We start from the raw sequence: 24,022 nt of genomic DNA on the forward strand, positions 1-24,022 counted from the left end.
TAAAATACATATTTTTCCAAGATACATATTTTACATTTACATTTAAACTATTTTTTGTTCCACAATCAATGTTATAAACGTGAAATATTTAAACACGTAAGAACAATAAAAAAATAAATGGAAGAGAAAATAAGAGATCGTATTCCTTTAGGCCACTTTTTATTGGTGCGAACATACCAGAATACATCGAGTTTTACAGTCAATATTCTCTATGGAACGATGCATCACCAGACATAATCGTTCACTTTATACTCTCTATACAATGTATACGCGGGATAAACGACATGTATATGTATATATATATACGCTCGAGCACGACACAAATAGGGATTAGCGAGTGTGCTCTCGTTACAACGACTACAAGATGGTATATAGTTTTATGCTTCTTTCTTTCGAATTCTCGCCATCCTCCAAATAAAACAAATCTTTTCTCTTCCTCTTTTCTCTTTGCGCCGAAATGGAATTCGACGCGATGTCAGATGTGTAAATATCTTGAAATATAAAAATTCCAAGCAGACGGACACGCGTCTGCCTTCGAAATTGCGACTTACACGCTAATTATAGAAGTATCTGGGTTACATAGTATATCTTTCTGCGAGGGAATTGACGTTTTACAACAGCTTCTTGTTTTAAGGATATATTCTACTCCATTGTTACCATTGTTATCTCTTTTCTTATCCACGTGATACTATCTTAAACATTAAGACCTACTTTGTTTCACAAGTTTGAAAATACGATATTTGGAATTTCCTTTGCGACTTCATCTTCAAATTGGATCAACATCTTTTTTACTCTGCAATAATAATATCCTCTCTTTCGGCTTAAATATCCAATCTTAATATCCAACTGTTTAGTATTCCGATAAATGTTATAATCATTATACAATTATACTTTATAATGTTACATATATATATATCTTGAATAGAGATTATAATATCAGTTATCATAATTTTTTTTGTTTGTCATACAAGGGTCCGACGACATTAATGAAAAATTCGTGGCCCAGAAAAATACTATGCACACATATCTTATTCTTTTTCTCAGTTTTTTGTTCGTTTTTTTATTTTTTTTTCTTCTTATATGTACATACATATATTTTTTTTTTTCTTCAATTTTTTTCGATTCTCTACTTCGCCCCTCTCCACGCACACACATATAATATAATACGCAAGCTTCACGAGGAATTTCGATTAATCGTAAATGAAAATCGTGTGCAGCGTTGATCAGGTGTTGCTGAGTGGAAACGATCCAGAGTTTGCAGAGTAGTGAAAATTATGTAATTCGTGCGACAAGTTATTCGCGTTACCGCGAGAAACCGTGTTTCCATTTCGTTGCGCAACTTTGATATTAAAAGTTTCAATATTATAGATCCGGGGGAAATTATAGATTCGAGAATGATTAATTTCATCCAACCTATCGTTTAAAAACATTTCTCTTATTCTTTTAAATTGTTTCAAACCAACCGCATAATTTCCATATTTTTTTTTTTAATTTAACTTCTCCGAATATACGTACGTAAGCACTGGTAAACACCTATAATCTACACTTCTTATTTATAAATTTTTAAATTATCGTATGATTACGTAAAATGCAGCATTTCTTGCATGTTTATCAAAAAAAAAAAAAAACAAACACCTTTCATCATCTTTCTCGATATGGAATGCGATTTTTCGTTTAGGCGAATAACACGTTTCCACGCGATCAGATAAAAGGATTATGTATAATCGATTATTTTCTAAGTAAGTAAGTAAGTAGAAAAAGATGTTTCTCACAAATAGAAAAAACAGAGATTTGGCAATGGCGGGAGGGATCGATCTATCTTCAACGTGAAATATATTGTTTCGTTTCGTTACGCGAGGTACAAAAGAACTCGTATCATTGAACAACAGTATCTTGAAAAGACAAGTGTATAGGCAGGTACTATATTATGTTTCAGATTGACTCGATCAACATCGTGGACGATCGTGTCGTCGAGATTTTTACCTCGTTCATAGTACTTTCTCGCTGCTGAATCGCTCGACGAGTTTGCAACGAGCACAAGGTTACGGATAGAATTCTCGAAAAAAAAGACAATATAATGGGTATTGCGCGATCATTTTGAAGGCTTGCCTTTAACAATTCAAATTTTCGCAAAGAATCGATGACGTTGAATCGCTAAATCGCTACGTTAATGGAACAAATTGAATTAATAAGTAGAGAAAATTAAATTGATATAGGATGGATATACGAATGATCGATTTTGAATATCCCGCCATTTTGATTGTCATTAATTATACAGCTTTATAAAAAACGTTTTAAAGATAATATAATTGTATATCAATAATCGAAAGAATGTTTCTCGTGTTATATTTGGTGTATATATATGTATGTAATATAATGTAAGATAAAGTGGCATACATTTAAAATGGCGGCAAATTCAAATGAGTGATACCTTATCCATCTCGGTGGGAAAAGAAAAAAGAAAAAAAGAAAGGAAAATAAATAAAAACGACTTTTCAAATCAACTACTTTTTGTCTATATAACAAAATCATATACACGATATATTTTTCAACAACGAATTAATAATATCGAAAGAAATAAAACTAGTGACGAAATGAAAGATATGCAAACGAGACACCATTGAATACACGTATTCGACGCTCGATCTATAATACTTTCATGTGTTTCGAGTTTCGATTTCCTATGGAAATCCGTGTAAATTACAATCGATAATTACACATATAGCTATTCCGCGTTTCGGAAGAATCGAATCGTTCTATCGACGCAGCTTTCGATCTCCTTCTCGAGGAATGAGATATTCATCGCTCCTCTGCTTTCTAATTCTCTATCGTGGAACCTAACCTATGATTTCTGTTCGAACCGCGTTGGAAAGAAAGCGGTTGGAAATATCACTCGTTTTTAACATTCGTTCATAACGTAAGTAAATGTTATCCTAAAAAAAACGTGTTCTCCGTGAAAAGTTAATATCAATGTAACAAACTTTCCTTCGATTATTTAGAGAATATTTAAAGTTATCGGTCGATAATAATTGTTATATAGTAAGTAAGCGATGAATTATGTAACTCTATTCTATTTATACGTTTCTGTGAGTTCACTGTGATGTCCTCCTTTAGTTAGAATATCTTATCTAATATATGGAAATAAGTGAAAACAGGTTTTCGTAATTTTTCTTTTTTTTTGCGATGTCCTCGTTAGGAAAAAATAAACTAGATTATAAATCTTTTTAATTTTTATTTAAAAGAGAAAATGTTAACGTCGAAAGATAAAAAGATAAAATATTTTAATTTTAAAAAAGGAGACAATATAGATTTATAGAAAAAAGTCGTATGAATGGTTTTCCATTTTCCTATCATTTCAAAGTATCGATTGCAATTGATATATAAGAAATGATCAAACAATAGGCCTGTTGTATCGTTGTCCAGAGATGTAAATAGTAGTAAAAGTTAGTTAGTTAAAAATACGTGTGCGTTTAACCTTATGAAAGACCGAGAAACTTTCATTTTTCTTTTTTTTTTCTTTTTCTGTTTTTATCTTAAAGAAAATTCTATAGGATTCCTTCTTCATTCCTCGAGTTGAAGGATAATTTGCGGCGAGTCGATTCAACGCTAAGCAAAAAGTGATCATTTACAATATTATTCGGATTTCGAGACAATATTTCGATTATTTTATACACTTTGTTTAGGTACAACGTGGCTAACATTTACGCTTACGTTTATTTCTCTCGTTTCTTCCCCAGGCGCGAAACGAATCCACCCAAAGAAAGAAAAAAAGATTTTTTTTTAAAGCAAAGTATTCGAACGTTCGAAACGAATTTCGTTATTGAAAAATTGGTCCAGACAATCAAGCTAATCGAGTACCATCTCGAAGATCTGGGGGTTTAGATTAGATATTACATCGTCTATATGAGCCAAGCACAGATACTGACCTTTTTCTAAACTTATTCCGAGGAATTCAATATCGCTTCGATCGGTCGTGGATAAATTTCGAACAATCTCAACAGCGAGGTCGCTTACATACGTTAACACTAACGCTCTATTGTACAAATTGGTCGAACGTTTGCCAATCGTCTACCACCGAGTGAAAATGCAACGAGTAAAATACAATTGACAAAGTTTTAACCTTCTCTCCGATTTTGATATTTTTTTTTTTTTTTGAGTAACTTCTTTCTTCAAACCTTTGCGTTTCGCTTCGCATTATCGAAAATATCCTCTCGACGCGAGATCCTCGCGAGGATTCGCCATCGTTTCAAAAAAAAGAAAATATTTCACGGTGTGCAAGTATCAAAGGCGGAATCAATTTCTTCGCGAATTACACTTGGAAAATCAACATTTTCGAAATTACTCAATTAATGGTAATATTAATTAACAGCAATTGTGTCGATAAGTCAAATTGAAATTTTCAATTCCCACCAATTCTTTCCGAAATCTTCCAAATTTTCCAACGTTGGACATCTCTTGGATTAATAGAACAACATCCAAATGAAAAATTCGCGAAGATCCACCTACGATTACGAAAAAAAGATCCCAGCTGACTGGTTTTCATCGTGATAGAACGACGAGGTTTCCGCTGATTCATGCCGATTTTTGCCGATCCATCAGGAAAACAGTCAGGCTGGTTTGTGCGCAATCACGTGCCCTCGGCGGAAGCACGGCAAAGACCGTGTCGCCGTGGAGGCCCGTTTCCGGTGTTTTAGAACAGCACGCAACCGGAACCGTGCATCACCTCGGAAATGAACATCGGCGTGCCGGCGCCGAGCCCTCCATCAGTCTTCTGATTCTCGTTCTTGTCGTATTCGCAGTCGAAATAGCAGCTCTGTGGAAGAAACACGTATTTTTTCATCGTGCTACGCGATCGAAATAATTTTTAAAGCTGAAGATATGTAATGGAGAAAATGTACGAAATCTTTTAAACAAAAGAGTTTCTTGTTTCAATTTCGAGGCATAAAAGAAACGATTTTATTGAGTCTTTGGGGAAAAGGGAAGAAAAAAATTTCAAATTATCCGTTATTCTTGCACTTTCGTATCATAGACGAATCGATTAAAATCTGTTCTAACTCGTAACTTTTTGAGGGACGAGATTCTGAATCGAAGATATTTCTAAGAAAGTATAACGAAGTGTATTTGAAAGGAGGGGAATTTGAAGAGGGAGGAATTCTGAAGTGCAATGCACATCGCATTGAAAAAGAGCGGCAAAGGGTTTCGTTGAAAAGATGAAAGTATTCAATATTGCAGCGGTGCAAGGGCACGCTTACCTGACAGTCCAAGCATCTGCAGTGGTCGCTCATCTTGCAAGTGATGCCCCACTGTTTCGCCACCGCTCTGTACAACTCTTTGCTCGACTTGTGAAGGATCTTGGGAGCTTTTGTTCTATTATCTTCGCCAGACGCGTCATTCCCGGGGTTGTTTCCACCCTCGTACCTCTGCACCTCGGCTGCATGCTCCAATCGTGTCTAAAATCACATCAAAGTATGAATGGAACATTTCGATAAAACCATCTCTCTCTTTCTTTATCTCTGTCTCCTCCATCGTTTCAAGCTTAAATAATCGCGCCTGAATCGATAGTCGAACAATTTTACTTTTTCAAACGAAATCTTTTCAATGTACAATCTCGAATATCTGAAAGTATTTTACCAATTTCGCAAATTCATCCTCTCAAATATCTTTTCAATTTTACTCGTCCAAATTTCTATCCAAAATATCACTCGAAAAGTCATTAGAAGATTATATGTAGAAGCTATATCGAGGAGTATTTTCACATTTTTAATTCTTAACAATCTCGAACAAAACTAAACCTATATCTTTCTCTACCAACAAAAATCACGGTGTTTTTTTAAAGGGATTACGATCGAACAGAGTTGAACGTGGCCTCTGTTTCATTCGGTTAGATCCATATCCTCACCTGTTCGATAACGTGCTCGTAAGAAGGAGGAGGCGAACTCGGTATCGCTTGTTCGTTCCTCACCATCACGCTGTTCGAACCCAATATCGGTGAGTTTATATTGGATTGAGTTTCTCCCCTGCTCAACTGCAGTTGACTCATTGGCAGTTGAACGTTTTGCCCCCTCGCGTTCTCCTCCTCGTCCTCGGGATTCTCCTCCTCCTCCTCCTCCTCCTCCGTCTCGCTGTCTCTCCCTGTCCCCTTCCCGTGTCGCTTCTCCCTCTCCATTTTACCCTCCAACTCTTTTTCCTTGTCCTTTTCGCGCTCCTCCTTGTCGCTGCTGCGCGACTTTGACATTTTTGAGAAGGGAAACTTGAACGGCGCCAGTTTGACTGCTTTCTCTTTGCCTGCTCGTCTCTCTGAAACGGGGGAAGGATTGTTGCAAGCAAAGAGGTTGCTCGTTATCGCTGTTGAGCTCGAGCATCAATCGGTGGCATAAAGGGCATCGATGGAAAGTATTCGCGTGGACGCGTGGAAGGATCGTGGACAAACTGGGTCGCTGATCGTCCGAGAGAAATTTCATTTCCCTCCCCTATTACCTCAGATTTTGAGCAGAGACGTTGGCTCCCGAAATAATCTGACACTTAAGCTTCGAGTAATTTTTCTAACCTCGATCCAAATTCAAGTAACATAGTTAAATAACACGTCGTCTCGAGTGAAATTAGATTAGAAATATTAGCGATCTAATTTCCTTCGAATAATGAAATACACGAGATGAAATATTATTATTATTATTGTTCGAAAAATAAAACTTTCGAGTCGATATTTCTGCGTACTCACCAACACGTGTCATTTCTCTCTCTCTCTTCTCCAATAATTAAACCGAAATTCCACTCTTCTCCCGACCACCAAAAAAAAAAAAAAGGAAAAAACCAAAACTCGCGCTTCTTCCATCATCTCCACTCACCCTTTCTTATCTCACGAAAAAAAACCTCGAGTGATTCTCATTCACGCGACACGGATTCATCGAGCACGAGCCAGTTGGTACAGAATAGCGTAGAGGAAGGCAAAAAAAAAAAAAAAAGAAAAGAAAAAAACGATGGAGAGAGAGAGAGAGAGAGAGAGAAAGGAAAAAACACGGAAAACATAGGAAAAACAAGCGGAAGGGGGGAAGGGGTTGGGGGTGTGTCTCCGTGCGAGTGCACCAGCTGCATCTGTCGTTGACCCAGTGGCCGAGTTTCCCGTTTATCGGTCGACCTGGCGCAGTTGCGGCTGACTTTAAAGCCGTCGACTTCTCCGGAGATTTAAGCTCCGCCCGAACCACCGACCATACACACAACCTCTTCCACGAGATATTCCACGATTTCTGGCCGGGAATTAGCGGTAACAAGGATAATCCAATGGATAGAGATCGATATCGGATAGGGAACCGAGCTTGGATAACTCTCTCTATCTTTCTCTCTTCGACTATCGATGAAATGTTTCTTTTTAAAATTAAAAGAAGAAGAAGAAATTGAATTAATTATATTTTTCTAAGATAGAGGCAGAACTTGGAATTTTATTTATCGAATTTTTACACTTTTACACAATTGTTATTTATTAACAATATGTCCGAATAATCGATCGAATAAAGTTAAATAAAGTTTTAGAAAATTAGCTCACAGATATTCAAATGATCGATGCGAATGCTGGTTAAATTTATCCTATCTCACGGGATTTCTCCCCCTCTGCATCTTGATTGTTTCCGGGCGAAATGCTGGGCTTTACCGGTTCGATACACTTTGAACACCGTGATGGAACGCGAAATTGTTGTGGGTGTAAATTGGTGGAGCGGAGTTTGGAAACACCGGGGGGAGGGTGATTAGCAAAACGTTACACAGCAGCCCTTTTTTGGAAAATATTGCACGGAGAGATTTGAAAGATTCTTGCGAGGGACGACGGGTGGAATTTGGCGCGAATGTTTATCGCATTCCGTGAGCACTGGAATATTCCCAATGAATGGAGCGAATGTTTGAGGTCAGGTTGTGAAAGAAGAAACGCCCGCAAAGTTCCGGATGATTAATTAGCGGTGTTTCACGGGATTTTATTAAAGTAAAGTTGAAGTCTTTGCGAGCGAATATTCAGGATTAACGATCCCCTCTTCAAGATTTCGAATAAATATAACTGAATGTTTAATCACATTCGAGATGGAAATTGAAAAAAAGAAAGGAAAAGAGGAAGAAAGAAAAATCCTATCCTTTAATTCTCAACTATCAAGAATTCTTTCACAAATACACCGATGAAAAATATGCTGGTAAAACTTAAAGTGTAAAACTTAATCAACGCCCTAGAAATAAATATTCCAGAAAGACGAGGCGAGTGGGTGGGCCCTCCCAATTTCCTCCTTTCCTTCAAACGCACGAGGGATCATTCCGCGTTATAAAGCTTCAACTACTCTGTTGAATCACAGATGTACTTTATGGAAATGGAAATTCTTCTCCGTCCAAGCTGTCGACGGAGAGGTGCGCGACGGTGCGGATACACTTTACACCGGAAGCGTCGCTCAACCGGGGAAACGAGCGTGGCAGCTTTAATTCGACGTGTCGCTCGAAACTCTCGGTTGGAACTCACGGTTAAAAATGCATGTACCTTGGAATCTCGTCACAATGCGATCTCGCGTTTACGCTTCTCGACGGAACACCTTTATTATTCCCCCTCGATCGGACCAATTAAATAGAATTCCTCGAATAAATCGTGGGACGTTGTTCCTACCTCCGATTCTCAATATTCGAAGTACCACTTTTTTCTTTTTAAATTAACTTCTCTCTCTTTTTCAGAGGCAAGCTGTCGGAGATAATTAAACAGAAGACGAAAGAAAAAGCGTATATCGTGTGGCAATTTTTATATCTTTTATATCTTCGTGGCCGATGGAATCTTTGCAATAGTAAATACCGCCTTTCATTTTTCATTTTTCGATCGACGAATAGAACAAGCGCATCGACCACGAAACACGATTAATTCGTGGATAAATAAAACGGATCAATTCTGCTTTAACCGAAGAAACGGAGAGGGTGAGATTGGATTCACAGTCGGGTAAATACCGTGGAACAACAAGTAGATTCGACTGCTTGTGTTCAGACAAGCGTAAGGCTGTCGGGTATGGGCAAATGGATAAGAAGGAAGTCACGCGTCGTCGGATAAATAGAACGTGACCGTTCCGTGTGCGGACACGCAGACACCGAAATCTGGCACAAGAGCGATGTATCGTTGCGTTAACGTTTCGCAATTTGAAATGGCAAAAATTCACGCGCAATCCGTTTATCAGTGGTACGAGCCTGCGTACAATCAGACCACAGTTCGTAACGAAAAGATCTTCAAATATCGCGCGTATAAAATGTAAAATTTTGGAAAATTATTCGGAAAAATAAGAATAATGAATCGTCGACGTGAAATATTCCATTGGGGAGGGGGAGAGGAGGAACAAAATTCTCAAATTAAAATTTCTTTCATCTCGACACCACTTTGTTCGAGAATTCACGAGGCAAGCAATCAGCAGCGAGCAATCGTACACGTTTAATCCCGCGACAGAATAGTCGGAAAGTTTACAATCTGAGGAAGTTTCATCGCGCTTGAATTGGAGCAAGGACGGCCACACGAACATCTCTGTGTCTTTGAAGTAGAGGAGGGGGCGGAAAAAAGAGAAGAAGAGAGGGAGAGAGGGACTCGCGGCAATTGTATCGCGGATATTGTGTCACACTTCACGCGCGATACCACCGCGGCTTTCATTTCACTTCCGGTCCCCCGGAATCAGAATTTCAACTTCCTCGTTTCGCTGGAATCGTTGCCTCCAGCGTGGGAGGAGCGAAATTTCCATTCCATATACGGAAATACGAAAAGAGAAGAGGCGGAAAATCTCTAATGTTTGATACACAAGTTAATACTCTTTACGATAATCAACTATAACGTTTATAAGCGCTTCCCTCTCTCTCTACTTTATTTTCCATTCCTATGGAAAATAATATGCGAGAAAAAAAGAAAACGTCTTCAATCAATCTTATCGCACGTTCAACCCTATCCAACGATGCAATTCGATTAACGCGTGCCGATTCTCCTTCTCGAAGGAAGGATTGGAGCAGCGATTCCTCTGAAAGAATCGTTGCTCCCTTCGGATACAGGTCGTCGAAAATAAGACGAGCACTCGACGGGTCGAGGGAAACGAACGAACGAACGAACGAACGAAGCTTGGCAAAGTAGGTTGCGCCGGGGGAGGGGAAGTGTACGGCCATTGAATCCGCTGGATTCCCATCCCTCTCTCCCTCCCCCCCTCGATAGAAGTGGACGGTCTCATGTCAGTGGCCCGAGCTAGTGCACCGTCATCCTGGGCTCGCACCTTTCGTCCTAGTTTCTCCGTTCTTACCCCCCTCCTCTCCCTATTCCTGCCACCCTTTCGTTCCGCTTCATCCCTTCCATCCTCCTCCGTCTCGTCCGCTCTCCTCGACTTTCTTTCCTCGTCCATATCCTTGTGGATAGATCCCTCCCTCCCCCGTGCATTTTATACACTTTTGTCCAACGGATCTAAACTCGTGTCCGACCACCGTGCACGATCAACCTTGCTACCGAGTTTCATGGAGATGGTGATTACTCTTCTTATCCTCGTTGAACATTTTCTTCGAAACGGGGAGGGCAGAAGGGGAGATCGATGGGGTCCGAGGTGGAAAATGGAAATTTCGATTTCGAAGAAATTCAATTTTGCAAAGCTCCGCGTTTATAGATTTTTTCCCTCAAATTTTACGTATTGCGTGATTTTTCTTATATTTATGACTCGGTCGTAAATCTCGAAAAATGTTCATTTTCTCCGATCGAATTGTTTTCCAAAGGAACGGAATTCGTGGAGAGACACAGTTTGCATCTCTTTTTTCCACTCTCTCTTTTTCTCTCTCCTCTTATTCGACACCTCTCCACGCTTCGTTTTATTCTCCATCCCCCCCTCCCCCAGGAAGTTTGAGAAAAGCCAGAGACCAAGAACAGGGACATTGTCTCGGGGATGACAAACATCCATGTTTCGGTGTTTCGGTGTCCTTTCACGCGAGAAGTTTGGGCGGCCGCCATTTTGGGCGGTGTCTTTTCAACCAAGTTTGGAGAACGACGCGGTCGCTAGGACGGCTAAATCTTCCTCCCCCTCATCTCCTCTCCTCTCCCCAGGTGACGTGGTAATCTCGGTGTCTTCGTGGGGAAAGTTTGCCCTGTTCAAACATCAGCCAGAAATCTTGGGAGGGAACAATCTCGCAGATTCCTCTGGAAGTTACAACGATCCAACGCCGACGAATTATTTCGTTTCGACCGTCGAAATGATCCCTCTTTATTAAATCCTTCTCCCTCTTTTTTTTCACTCTGACACATTGGAGAAATTATTCGAAGCGATTTTCCATTTTTGGTACAAAATATTAATTGTTAATTTTTATACTCTATTTATCGAAATTAAATGTTAAAATTTCAAGATTATTTTTGATTTTAATTTCAAGATATTGAAATTGAAGACATCGATCAATTGTTTTAATCGATTCTACTGATTAAACAATTTAAACTTATTCTATTAATTTTTACACATTCGTTTCGAGATCACACGCATAAATTAATATATAATTAATTTAACTCGCGATAAGAATCATCATGGAATCGTTAACTTAAACATTACTTAAACATACGTTTCCGTAAAAATAATTATGATTCATTTATCTCATGCTTCGAATTTTATAAATTGAAAAAAAAATATATATATAATCCTGAATTTGCATTGGAGATGGAAAATTCATCAGATCAAACAGAACGAGCGGTGTACTCCAGGAAAAACCGATTAACGTTAAAATCACATCGAAACCGCAGATGGATTTGTGCTTTTCTCGCTCTATAATTTACACTCCCGCATCATTTGCTTCGAAGAATAATATTGTACGGTTGTTAATAACACGTCAAAATAACAAAATACACACGTACACACGGTTTCGAGTTTCAATCTTCTTTCGATATATATAATTTTATTGGTAAGATAATTTATCGTTTTCGGTCACCGATCGCAACGAATACAACGATCGATCCTCGAGCAGGAATGTCATACATATTCTCATCTCACTCGTACGCGTTATTTTGCAGTGTAATGGAATCGTCTAAAAATTTCATGCAAATCCTTTTTCCAACGAATTTTTCGTTTTCTTTTTTTTTCCTTTTTCTTTCTTTTCTTTTTTTTTTTCGAAAAATAGAGCCACTGCGTCCGATGCACCAGCATTCAGACATTGAACAATGAAGCTCGTTGAGTTTACATTGTACTCGTATAAGAGAGGCAGAATTTTTAAAACGATTTCCACCCCGTTTGGTTTCATTCTGGAGCGTTTTACGCTGCATTGGAAATATTGTTTTTTCCATTTCCGAGTATATACATAATTTTTCATTTGGTTTCGATATTGGTCGGATGCGTTTCACGTTTTTTCGATCGAGTTTTTGAAAAATGACACGACTGATTTAAAAAAAAGTCCCTCGTTGCGTAAATTTTATTAAACGGATGTCGGGTTGCTAGCCTTGAGAGCAAATCCTATTTTCTTTTTTTTTTTATTTCGGCGTACGATTTTATGATCATATGCAAATATGTATCTACGTATTCCTTTATTAATACGTACAAATGTTACGTATTTAATTATAATAATTCTCGTATATATCGTTCTACGAATTTTTTCCTACATGTACAAATTATTATTCGCAGACTTTCGAATTTTTAATTAACTCCCCCTATCTATTATAAATCTTAAGGTCAAGTGTCTATAATAAATTCCTTCTATCGACATACATGTACGATTAATAATGCAGGACAAATTAATGGCCGCCATTAATCCATCAAACGTTATTCTCCTCGTTATATCTTTTCCTTCAACTTTCTCTCAACGTATCGTTATAATTAAACACGAAAAAGGAGAAGGAAATGTGATTAATTCGAGCATGGGTGTTTTATCCTTGTGTTGGAGAAAAATGGATGAGAAATTGGACGAGAAACGGACACGATTTTCGCGTAAAACTTACCAGAATATGTAGTAGGTGGTCGTAATAAATACGAGCGACAGTGAGGGGGCGCGATAAAAACGATCGAGCATTTGGAAGAGAGGTCGTAAAAAGGAAAATTTTACGTACGGGAAGTCGGTATCAAATCTTCACCCAGGGAATTCTTTTCTGAAACGTCAAACGTTATTCTTCCGTTTCGATACGGTATTATCGATCGATAATACTTTTATTTCGTGACAGCTGTTAGATTAATATCATTCGTTTATTATCTTATACAAATATCGTAATTTTATTTTAAAGTTTTTCCGAATAATTTTATTTTTTTTTAATCAATTAATTCATTCTCCGAGTTAATTAAAACGTAAACCGTTTCGATATCAATTAAAATAAAAACGAAAATTATTCGGCCGGGATAATCGTATAATTTGAAAATATTATTCAGCCAAGTAAAATTGATAAAATCAATAGGACACGTTATATATTCAAATTATTGGAATATCTTACTCCAAGATTAATAACACGTCCATCAGTTTGTAATCTCCGAACGAATGCGATAATAATTTAATTTAATTAACATCCGGTCGCCAAGACTAGGCTATAGTAAAAAATCTATAATTTTCTTTTAATTCGCCCGCATATTCACTCTCACGATGGAACGATCCATCCCTTCGACTCGTTCCAATACTTATTCTTTCTTCCTCCCAAATAAATTGCACTATCATGTCCAAAAGAAGCGATCTCGAAGCAGCCTTTGTACCGAGAGTTCGTTCCTCGGGAACAAATTACTCGAGGAACGATTTGGGTCATCATCGGTGTATATAGGCTTCCGTTTCACGTGTGAATCGTTGCTTCCACGTTTCCACGGAAAATGCGGTTGCTACGCGTCCCCCTCCCCTCTCCAAGCCAAGGGATACGTTTACAGTTGACACTCGATACCTCGATGAGATATCGTAAAACGAGACGAAGGAAAAGAAGGCGGAAAAGCCGAAATTTCGGAAGGGAATTGGTCCCTCTCCTCTTGGATGGAAGAACTTTGGAGGAAGAATCCTCAGCATCGGTCTTGAGACTGTTATTCGATGAGTAATCTACACCAAATAAACTGCTAACTCGCATCGAATGTCAACTCTTTTTTCCTCCTTAAAGATGTGCACCAACGAAACACGATTAATTTAATTAACTAATTGATAATTTGAATTGTATCGAACCAATTTGTTGTCATTTCAAGAAGCTTGAAAAGAAAGATAAAGGAATTTGGATATGTAGAAAATTTCGAATATAGAATGGTCTGTTCGTGATGTAAATTTATTTTTTTTTAAGTGAGATCACTCCTTGAAAATACTGTCAAGTATTCATCACTGTGAAATGTTTTCAAAATGGTGACAGGGGTTACAAACAGGGGGTACAAAGTTAATTGAAAAATTGTATCATTTTTTGTGTCGACGAATAAAAAACATTGTATAAAAAATTGTAGATTTTAAAAAAATTCTTGTTTTTTTTATCCTCTCCAACCAGCCTCCCTTAGAATGATATATCGTGGGAGGAATTTTATGATGTGCAGAAAGATTTTGAAAAATGAAATTTAACAGTAAAATAACAACTTGAACTATTCAAAAATTTCTTTCTTCTCAATTTTGATTTTTCAGAAATTTTTTTTTCCAGCTCTTTTATGCATAATTTGCAACATTTATCTTTCCACATGGTCTTTCCCTTTCTCCGTTTCTTTAGCAAGTACGTCTATTCATCATTTGCATCTCCATCTCTCCTCCATTTTCCATTTTCCATTTTTACCAAATTCTATTCCTTTTACAATGTCTACATCCATATTTTATCTTTATTTTCATTCCGTACTTTATTTTTGTAAACAAATAAAATTTCTATCACAGAGACGTTCACGAAAAACGTAACAAAAACTCCATTTCTCATTCGATCAGTTTCCAAAAAAAAAAAAAAACAACCAATAAATGTCATTCGAACGGATAATCCATTCTTGATGGAATGATGTACAAAAGATAATAATTGTGTCAAAAGATAGTAATTTCGAGTAGGCATCTATCGAAATTTTATGCACCTGTTGATATATGCAACGATTCGCGGATTAAAGTTGTTCCGTTTACTTGTCAAATCAACCGTTCGATCTTTTCTACGAATCGTCCAACGATCGCATTAATATCTTCGAGTCGATCGTTAGGAGGGCCGATTTAACATCGATTTTGACTACTAATCGACCAGTAGATACGATTTAAAGTTCATCTTTTGAAGATAAATAGGACGATTTATTTATTCCCCGATATTATAAATAAATTCGTGATGCATCGATATAGCGATGATTATCGACGAGCGAGCCTACCTATATTATCGATCGATGGTATCGAAAATTTCTATACGATAAAACTCGATACGAGCAATTGCTATTTAATTCGCGAAAATCAGCCTTTGTTCCGCGATAGTTGGAAGCGGAACGGGTCATCAGGTGGAATTAGATTACTACTGTTAATTAAGCGTGCACTATCTGATTAAGAGCGAAATTAATACCATGTCGTTGCAACATTGGAATAAGTTCGATCTTGATTAATGAAGTTAAAAATATTTGCAATACAAATCGAGCGTGTAAAACAATCGTGGTGAATTTAAATATCGTTCGTTAGGTAATTCATCTAATTGTCTTTTCTGGCAAACATCGTTAAACGTGTGATTACATTTAATCTTTTTCATGATTGTGATCTATTTTTAAATATTTTGAAATTTTTACGTTGCATTATTAACCTTCTCTCTCATCTAGATTGAAAAATGTTTTAACATTCCAATTATTATATTGATATTTTACGAAATATTTCATTTTTAGAATTCTATATATATATCATATTATATTTCTAAAAATTCCTCAATGTAAAAATCTCTCAAAAAATGAAACAATTAAAATAGATGGAATCGATCAGTTTCTATATTTCACAATATTATCTGTCCATTATTTCCTTTCAAAAAAAAAAAAAAAAAAAGAAAAACTCGAAGATAAACTCGAGCATCTTAAAAGAAATCTTTCTACTCGTAAAAGGTAAGATCCTGATGGCGAGTTGCGACGTTCGCCTAATATAACAATAAATAATACCAGAAGCAACTTAATGGACGTGGAAATTATCGTTAAACCTTTTTCTTTTTCCCTCGAGTTAAGAGAGAGAGGGGGAGGAGGGAGAAGGATGAACGGCGTAGAAATGGCGCTTACTAGAATCCTAGAAAGGATATTGGAGGAAGAGGGGTCATTCGTTCGACCGAAACGAGAGCCTCTGTGACAGACAGAAAGCTCACACGTGTCGTTTCCAGAGAGATGGTTTAGCATTAACGGTGATGGATGGTTAAACAGATATCGAATGTACATCTTTCTTCGTCCATCAATATACAGACGAAAAGGAAATTATTAATGGAAACGAATTTAACCTGCATCGGTCGTATAAACGTTAATCACGGGCGATGACTTTAAAAGATTCAACAAATATGCCCTCTGATGCGAGGAAAAATTTATAGAGAGGATCCTTTGTTCAACGTCAAGTTACAAATATAGAACAACAGGCTGAATTAAACACGATGCTGCCAATAAGCGTTATAAACATTGTACACGTACATGTCTTTCCTTTCTCTCTCTCTTTCTCTCTCTCTCCCCCCTTTCTACCTTGATATTCATTCATAAAAGTCGTACTACTTGCAGAACACATTTAGAAATAAATATAACACGAGACTCCCATTATCCAATTCCACGTTTCTCGCAATTGATCGTAAACGTAGTATAAAAATTTCAATGAGAAAGAAAGAAAGGAAAAAATTTACCATCAACCAGAAACGAAACGTAACATTCACTCGAACGAGACGTCAAAGGATTTCGAAATAACAAGAAATTACTATATACTATATAGAATCTCGCTATAAAATGTATGAAATTTCAAGGAACAAGCGAAAGAAGGATAAATAATCGATCGAGAATCCCATGGAAGCGAGATCGGATCGAGACGTATCGGTCGGACATCGGCTCTATTGATCGCCGATGTTTAATGTCAACGCACACCATCGCATGGGTCGAGACACGCGAGAGGGGTGCGTTCGTGCCTTCGGCGAACGATCAAATCACGCAGCGCAGCTCGACTCGAGACGCATTTACGAGATCCTCGTATTCGCAGGATTTAATCGGGGGAGGTGGAGAATAATGGTGGAAAATGCGTGACTACTCACGAGATCGAGGTGTCGTCGGGCTCCCCGTGCGAATTCCTTCGTTTCCACGAAATACGACTGGTCAACTTGGTGGAGTGTTGCAACGGTGTGTCGGCTGGTTAGACGGCCATGTTGGAGATCCACCGCCCTCTGGCCGACGCTCCGCGAACCCGCTATCCCTTCCCTCCGTGGAAAAGAGACGCTTTTTCCTTCGTCTCCGACCCTTCCTCGTGTCTTTTGTCCCCTCGCGCTTCCTCGCCCAGCTTGGCGCTTTTTTTCTTCCTTCGAGAATAAAAAAGAGAGACAAGGTCTTTCTCGCAACTTCTGCGTTGCTAATTTAAATGATTTGTGTTGGTTTAATTTAAAGCAGACCGGCTTTGTATATATATATATATTAGGAAGAACCTAATATTTTGTTCGAGATTGTTAGTTTTTCACGCGATGCTTGGAATTAAGTTTAATATAGTGTACTGCATCTTAGAGAAAACTTTTCTTCTCTCCTTACTTAATTTTCTCCTCGACATTTTCTAGGCGGCTAGCTCCTTCCATTTTCAAGTTTTAAGACAATTTTATTACAAAAATTTATTTATTTAATGTAATACGATTTAATTTATTCTCTCCTCTTGTCTGTAACGTAATAGTTGTTTAATAAGGGGAAGGATTTTCATGCCGTAAACGCGACGGGATAAAAAAACTTTACTTTATCAAAAGGTAGACGTATACGTTGACTTATATCACTTGCACAGTATTAAGGCCACTTCTCACGAGAGACGTTCTATTTCATTGCAAACAAACGTGTCACGTTTCTATACTGCGAACAACTTGGACGATACCCAAGGATTAAGTCGGGAATTGAAATTTCATCACGAAATTTCTCACGGAAAATTTAACACATTTCTCGCGCCCAACTTTCGAAGTTACTCCAAATCGTTTGAATTGTCTTTTTCAAAGGATGCCGCGACTATCTTTCTTCTATCTCTTCTCTCTCTTTTTCTTTCTCTTTTTCTTCTTTCTTTTCTTTTTTTGTTTTTTCCATTCAGAGTATCCCTTTAACCGCGAATGAGAGAAAAAAAATCTCAAGACGAGTCGGCGCGAATCGATGAATGAGCGCTTTTTTTAATTAGAAAGCCCGCACGTTTTAATTAAAAAAATCTCTGCGTTGCTTATTTACAGAGCAAGAACGAGAAACAGAGAGAGAGAATTAATAGCCGGGCACGAGCCTGTTCAGCGGCTCGATGCCTTTCAGAATTCATAAATGACCTCGAGCAAGGTGTAAGTTTCGCGAGAGAAATCATTTCACGGGAGAAATTTTAAATTCGATCGAGCGTAACTTTGTAGGGGAATCTCGATATCTTTGATAAAGCAAAAAGTTACGAGATGTGATCTTGCAAACATTGAATTTTTCCTCCTTTCCTTCAAGCCCTTTTCGTTGCATATTTTTATAAAACATGGATTTGAAATTTTTTTCCACGGCACAACAGGGAACGCTATATGAGAATAAACAGACTTGGAAATTTCTAAGGAAATGCAATCCTAGAGATTCTTTATCCACGTGCCCTTTAAAAATCATCCTATTCTTTTTCCCCCCTCCCCCTCCTCTCTCATGAGGAGCGAAATATCCTCGCCTTCGATTATTCCGTAGATTAAAGGCGGAAAAAAAGGAATAATTTGTTGGACAGTGGCTTTCTTTTTTTTTTTTTTTTGGGTGTATACATATCTACGTTTGGCATCGATTGGAGAAAATTTTTCAAAGCCAAGGGAGAGTTCTTTCTTTTTCTTTTTTTCACCGTCGAAAATTTGTTTCACTTTCGCTTCCGTTCGAATGAAATACTCGGTTCGACCATTGTCTTCGTGGAATCGATCAATTTTTCAATCAACAAATCTCGCAAGCCAATTCTTCTTTCGAATCACATCCGAGTTAATATTCAACTTTCCGTTTCAAGCAAAATACCTCCTCACGCACGTACTAAAAAAAGAAAGATACTTGAATGAGCAACCCTTCCCTCGAAACTTTTCCGCCATCGTGGCGAATTTCGTTTCGCGGTTCACACGTACATACATACACATATATATATACGTATAGAGAGGATGGAAAAGGAAGAAGAATGATCGAGTGGGAAGAAGCTTGCTTGGTCCAGAGTGCTCTTCCGGCTTGTGGTAATTAATAAGATCGATCCTTCGCTTCGCAACTTTATCGCGGCGAGTCGTCCACCTTCCTCTCGTCGTTTATCGCGAGATCCGCGAATTTCTCCCCTCCTCCAAGCCGTGGAAAGGTCAATGGGCCGATGTTCGAACGAGAGCGAATATAGGGCAGCGCGGGCAGAGAGCGAGACAACGTTGATCCCGCGTGTACTCAATTCATACATTAATTCCGAGGGTAATCGAGCAGGTGGATCGCGACTTGTTTCGAGAGCGATCGAAACTGTTCCTTGCCAACGTCCCCTCTTCTTCTTTTTTCTTTTTCGATCTCTTCCGCGTCGAGGAAACGTTGTTGAGTTGAACGGGTTTCGTTTAAAGTTCGAAGGAGCGAAAAGAGATTTCGTTTCGGATGTAGTAATCAGGATGGGAAGTCGGAAGGAACGCCATCTGGTGGTTAAACGCTAGAATAAAGATTAGAAGAGTTGGAAGTTGGAAGAAAGGGGTTGTTCTTCTGAACGACATGGAAATGCAGAGTGTTAATTTCTCTAGGATAGAATTTAGATAGTAGTTCGAGTTGTAGAAAAAGTACATCGAGCTTTGAAAGGTATTTAAAATTGGAAGGAGTGGAAGGAGACTTTGTTTTTGTTTTTGATCAGATTAGAAGTTGTAAGTCGTAAGAAAGAAATTCGTTCTTCTGAATCATACGGCAATGAGTTAATTTTTTTAAAATCCTGAAGAAAATTTAGATAATTCTTTTATAAGGTGTTTAAATTGAAAATTTCGTTTTTGAATAATGATAGAGTTAACGAGTACCTATCTTATACACTGGAATAATAAAGGTTAGAGAATGCATTAAGAAGGAATAGAAAATTGGACGAGAATTATCTTTTTATCGATGTTATTTGAATCGTAGAAAAATCTCCAGAGCTTTACCGACTTTTTTCTCATGTTTTTTTGTCTAGTAGCTTGAAACCTTGAGGCTGAAACACAGAGATCTTAATCTTTTAGGATACCAATTCACCCAAAGTCTTCTCTTGGTCACAAAGGCAAAAGAATTGGGAAGGTCTAATTTCTCTGACGAAACGTCCGTCCTAGAAGGAGGGCAATTTTAAGAAATTTCGAGACTGTTTCGTGATCGACGATATCTTGTTTTCGATAGGTTTGAATTAAATTTCCCAGGATTTATCGCGAAAAAGTTTTGGATATGATAGGACTTTTGACAGCGCGTTGTGTATTAGCCAATCGATCGTCAATTGAGAATTGCATTTCTGCCGATGTATCATCAGCTTCGTTATAAATTATCGTCCTCTTCTATTTCCATGCTTACACTCGTATTTAAATCCGCGTGTCACGAATCATCCAGACAGCCATTATTATTCTCCTCAAAATTTTTTTTTCGAAACCTTGATTTACCCTTCCATTAGCTATCGATCGTCTTTGTTCGACGCTCTCACGATCGATCACAAATGCACAAATATCGATCATCCTTCCCATAATTCTTTATCAATAGCCGTATGATCGTATCGACACATCCTCCTTCCCTTCCTCCATTATCAATCCTCTTTGACCGAGGATTCTGATTCTAAGTAAGATTCACGTTCTCAGGAGGGAGGGAGGAGGGGGGGGGAGCATTCATCGAGAACAAAAAAGACTCGAGCACCCTTCTTCTCGCCTTCTTCCTCCAACTCCCTTTCTCAAGCATCATCTCGAAAACCGATAGCGCTACTCGCGAGCAGAGGACTCGTTCGCAGAGCCCCTGCGCCCCCTCCCCCTCTCATTAAAAATTCACATGGATTAAGCGGGAATTTTAATCAATCGGCCACTCGAGCCGTCCGGAATCTTCATACGGGGAAGCCGTAGACAGAATCGGATATTTCACGTTTACGTACTCGAAACTGATCGCGTCGAGCCGATATTTTCGATCGTGACTATTTGGCTTGAATTTTTCAGCACTTGTACTTTTGTCGCGCGAAATCGAAGAATTTTTAATTCGAATTCCTTTGTTCTGTTTCTTGATCATTTCGAATCGAGTTTAATTAGAAATTGATTCTTCGACATCAAGGATACGAGGGGGAAAAAAATGAATGGCCATCTTGGGGAAGTCAAGATTCAAAAGAAGGGTTGATATTAAAGGAATTATAGGAGCATATTTTTTTTTTTTTGATTGGATTAAAAACATCTTCTTCGAAGATTCGAGATCTTCTTCTTTTTACATCTGGTTTTTCCAACAATTAGGATATACTCCTCTTTGGATTTATTCGATGGAATTATCTAATTGAAGAGATCCACTCTAGATTATATGTTTTTCGTAAACGTCGCATCGTTTGTTCCATAAAGTGTACAGAACTTTACTTCGTAATGTTGTATCGTTGTATCTACTGAAATTTCATTTGACGTCAGCGAAACGACAAAGTTCACGTTTCATATCCACGAAGTAACAAAATATTGGCTCTGATCTATTATTAAGATCGAAATTTCGAAACAAAAATTTCGATAGATTATTCAAAATTAAAAATTCGAATCCGTTCGAACCACGTTGAAAAAAATTACAAATTTCTGCATCATAATTTTTGCAATATCGCCGGGTCGCATTCTTGTCTTCCTATGCAATTTCCAGAATAAAATGACGTGCATACGATGTATAGTTTACGAAAGGATCATCGCTCAAGCCGAATGCAAATGTCCTCTCAGTCACGACTGTTAATTCCGTAGCTATAACGCGCGTTGAAAGCTCTGTGCAAATGTTACTGCGAGACCACGTGTTTAATAAAAATTATTGCATTACTTGTAAAAATACGATAACAACATCTTTTAAAAATTTTTATAAATTAAAAAAGAAAAAGAGAACGAAATTTTCAAGCAACAGCACGATATCTGGCACGAGTGTTTCCATAATTGCGATCACGTTCTCTGGGAACGATCATGGTGTCGTGTCGGCGAGACCGTAAGCTACGTAGAATCCCAAGATGCGCGGCAACGCACAGTTAGTAAATCGACGCGCACGCCTAATCCACCGATCATGTTGTTCCTTCAACCACCCAGCCTTTGTTTCCCTTGCACTTCGTTATCCTCGCTCCCACGTTGTTTTCCATCCCTTCGAGCTGCTCGGAAAATATCGCCCCCCTCGATCCATATTATTTCCTTCCTACGTACATTGCACTTCACATCTCCTCCATTCCTGCTCTTCCATTCTATCCACTCGTCTCTCTGCTTCTACCCAAGTGCATTGACAACAATATTTCCTTTCGTATTCTCTTCTCGTATTCTACTTTTAAATATATGTATATATATATTTCCATTCCATTCCAATTTCGCTTAATCGAGTTTTATCAATATTCCAAAATTCTATTTTTGTTCACTCTATTCCCATTCATTAATTCTCTTTATATATCTACTTTCCGCTATTGACGTTCATCGATGACAATATTCCCTCGTTTCACTTTCGTTTCTATCTTTCGTCGCGATACATTTCCACTTTTTATTCGCTCATCTCCGCATCCATCTACTCTCTCTTCGCTTTTCCTCTCACCTCTCTCTCTCTCTCTCTCCTACCAATGCAATAACACCAAGGCAACACTTCCTCTATCCTTAGATCCACTTCCCTCATCCACTTCGATCGAATTACATTTCCTTTTTATCACTTTTCATCCTTTCCATTCTTCCTCCACGCTCCATCCAACAACAATATCTCATCCATCCTCCCCCTCCTTTCACTTTCTCCCCCGCCAACAACAAATCCCCTCCCCCCTTTTCCCATTTCATTCATTCCACTCGCCCACACGCTCCGCAACACCTTGTGCGCGCATCGTCGTTTCAAATCCTCTTCTCGCTCCCCCCTCAACTTCTTCCCTTTATCGCACCATTTCCTCCTATCCTTCCTCCCTCTCCTCCTCCTCGCGGTTTCATTCTCCGCTTCCCTCTCGCCCCACCACCACCCACCTCCCTCCTCCCCAACCGTCCCTCGCGAGGAACCCCAGTTGCGCCGCCACCCCCTTTTCAACGAACGAGAGCGCCGGCCCGAAACTCTTCGGTGTCGAGTCAAGCTCCGACACGGTTCAGCCGAGTTCAGTCGCGCCATTCGGCCGTGGTTGTTCACGTGTCGGCCCCGTGTGCACATTTCCGTGTTCCGTGTTTCCGGCCCCCCAAGGGGAAAGAAAAAAGGGGAGGAGGAAAGAGAGAGAGAGAGAGAGGAGGGGAGTGGAAAGGAAGTGGATCCCCGCGTTCGATGGTCCCGATCGGAGAGGCCCGCCAAGATCGACGCAAGGTAGATAGATAGATAGATAGATCCAAGAGTAGATCTAAGAGAAATCGGCTCGTTCGACGAATTTGTTTTGATGGACCGCGTGTGCCCTCTCGTCCACATCGTGCGTCTTGTCTTTTGTATCCCGTCCCGTCGAGGGATCCTTTTTTTTTTTTTGATCCCAAGGTTTCACACCTCGAGTGAACGAGTCGACCACGATCGTCCGTTCGTAATCACTTTTTCATTTGAATAGCACGACGAGCAGTGTTTTAAATATACATATATATATATGGTAAGACTTTTTCTTAAATCTTTTCAAAAATTCTCGTAATACGAAAGTTTGCAAGGAAAAATCGTTCAAGAACCGCAGAATAATAATCAAGACGTTTTTTCCCTTCCCCCATTCTTTCTAATTTTGCCCGTCACTCGAGCGTGGAATCTTTTGCCAAGGGAGCGATTTAATTAGATTCATAGGAGGGTTGATGATGAAAGAGCGTAGATTGCGATCCCCCGTAGTTTTGGAGGGAAATTGATTTCCGTAC

General features: G+C 38.7%; 3 protein-coding genes across 3 annotated transcripts in view; 1 reads left to right on the forward strand and 2 right to left on the reverse strand.

Annotated features, from left to right (window-relative positions):
* Positions 1 to 142: 142 nt before the first annotated feature.
* LOC107995158 (histone acetyltransferase KAT6B) lies at positions 143 to 17,263 on the reverse strand. The gene is made up of 4 exons (XM_017052500.3): positions 17,123 to 17,263; positions 5,900 to 6,297; positions 5,253 to 5,450; positions 143 to 4,813 (listed from the first exon to the last, which is right to left on the reverse strand). Exons 2-4 carry the CDS (start codon positions 6,233 to 6,235, stop codon positions 4,691 to 4,693), a joined length of 657 nt encoding a protein of 218 aa, XP_016907989.1. The 5' UTR covers positions 6,236 to 6,297; positions 17,123 to 17,263; the 3' UTR covers positions 143 to 4,690.
* A 103-nt stretch (positions 17,264 to 17,366) lies between these two features.
* LOC107995054 (uncharacterized) overlaps positions 17,367 to 24,022 on the reverse strand; it is a 121,725-nt gene continuing 115,069 nt past the window's right edge. Inside the window, exon 10 of the transcript XR_009831945.1 lies at positions 17,367 to 17,383. The gene's annotated coding sequence lies outside the window, so the exon portion shown is untranslated. The remainder of the gene's footprint in view (positions 17,384 to 24,022) is intronic.
* The window catches only part of LOC107995134 (uncharacterized), a 51,827-nt gene continuing 51,072 nt past the window's right edge, over positions 23,268 to 24,022 (forward strand). The window contains exon 1 of the mRNA XM_017052455.3: positions 23,268 to 23,504. The gene's annotated coding sequence lies outside the window, so the exon portion shown is untranslated. The remainder of the gene's footprint in view (positions 23,505 to 24,022) is intronic.

This window comes from Apis cerana, linkage group LG11 (assembly GCF_029169275.1).
Source record: "Apis cerana isolate GH-2021 linkage group LG11, AcerK_1.0, whole genome shotgun sequence".
Lineage (NCBI taxonomy): Eukaryota > Metazoa > Arthropoda > Insecta > Hymenoptera > Apidae > Apis > Apis cerana.

Excerpts from the sequence above, each read along its gene's own strand:
- LOC107995158 (XM_017052500.3), bottom strand. The coding sequence starts at position 6,235 with ATGTCAAAGTCGCGCAGCAGCGACAAGGAGGAGCGCGAAAAGGACAAG. Across the intron at positions 5,451-5,899 it reads ACGAGCACGTTATCGAACAG|ACACGATTGGAGCATGCAGC; the intron begins GTGAGGATATGG and ends ATGTGATTTTAG. Across the intron at positions 4,814-5,252 it reads GCAGATGCTTGGACTGTCAG|AGCTGCTATTTCGACTGCGA; the intron begins GTAAGCGTGCCC and ends TTTCTTCCACAG.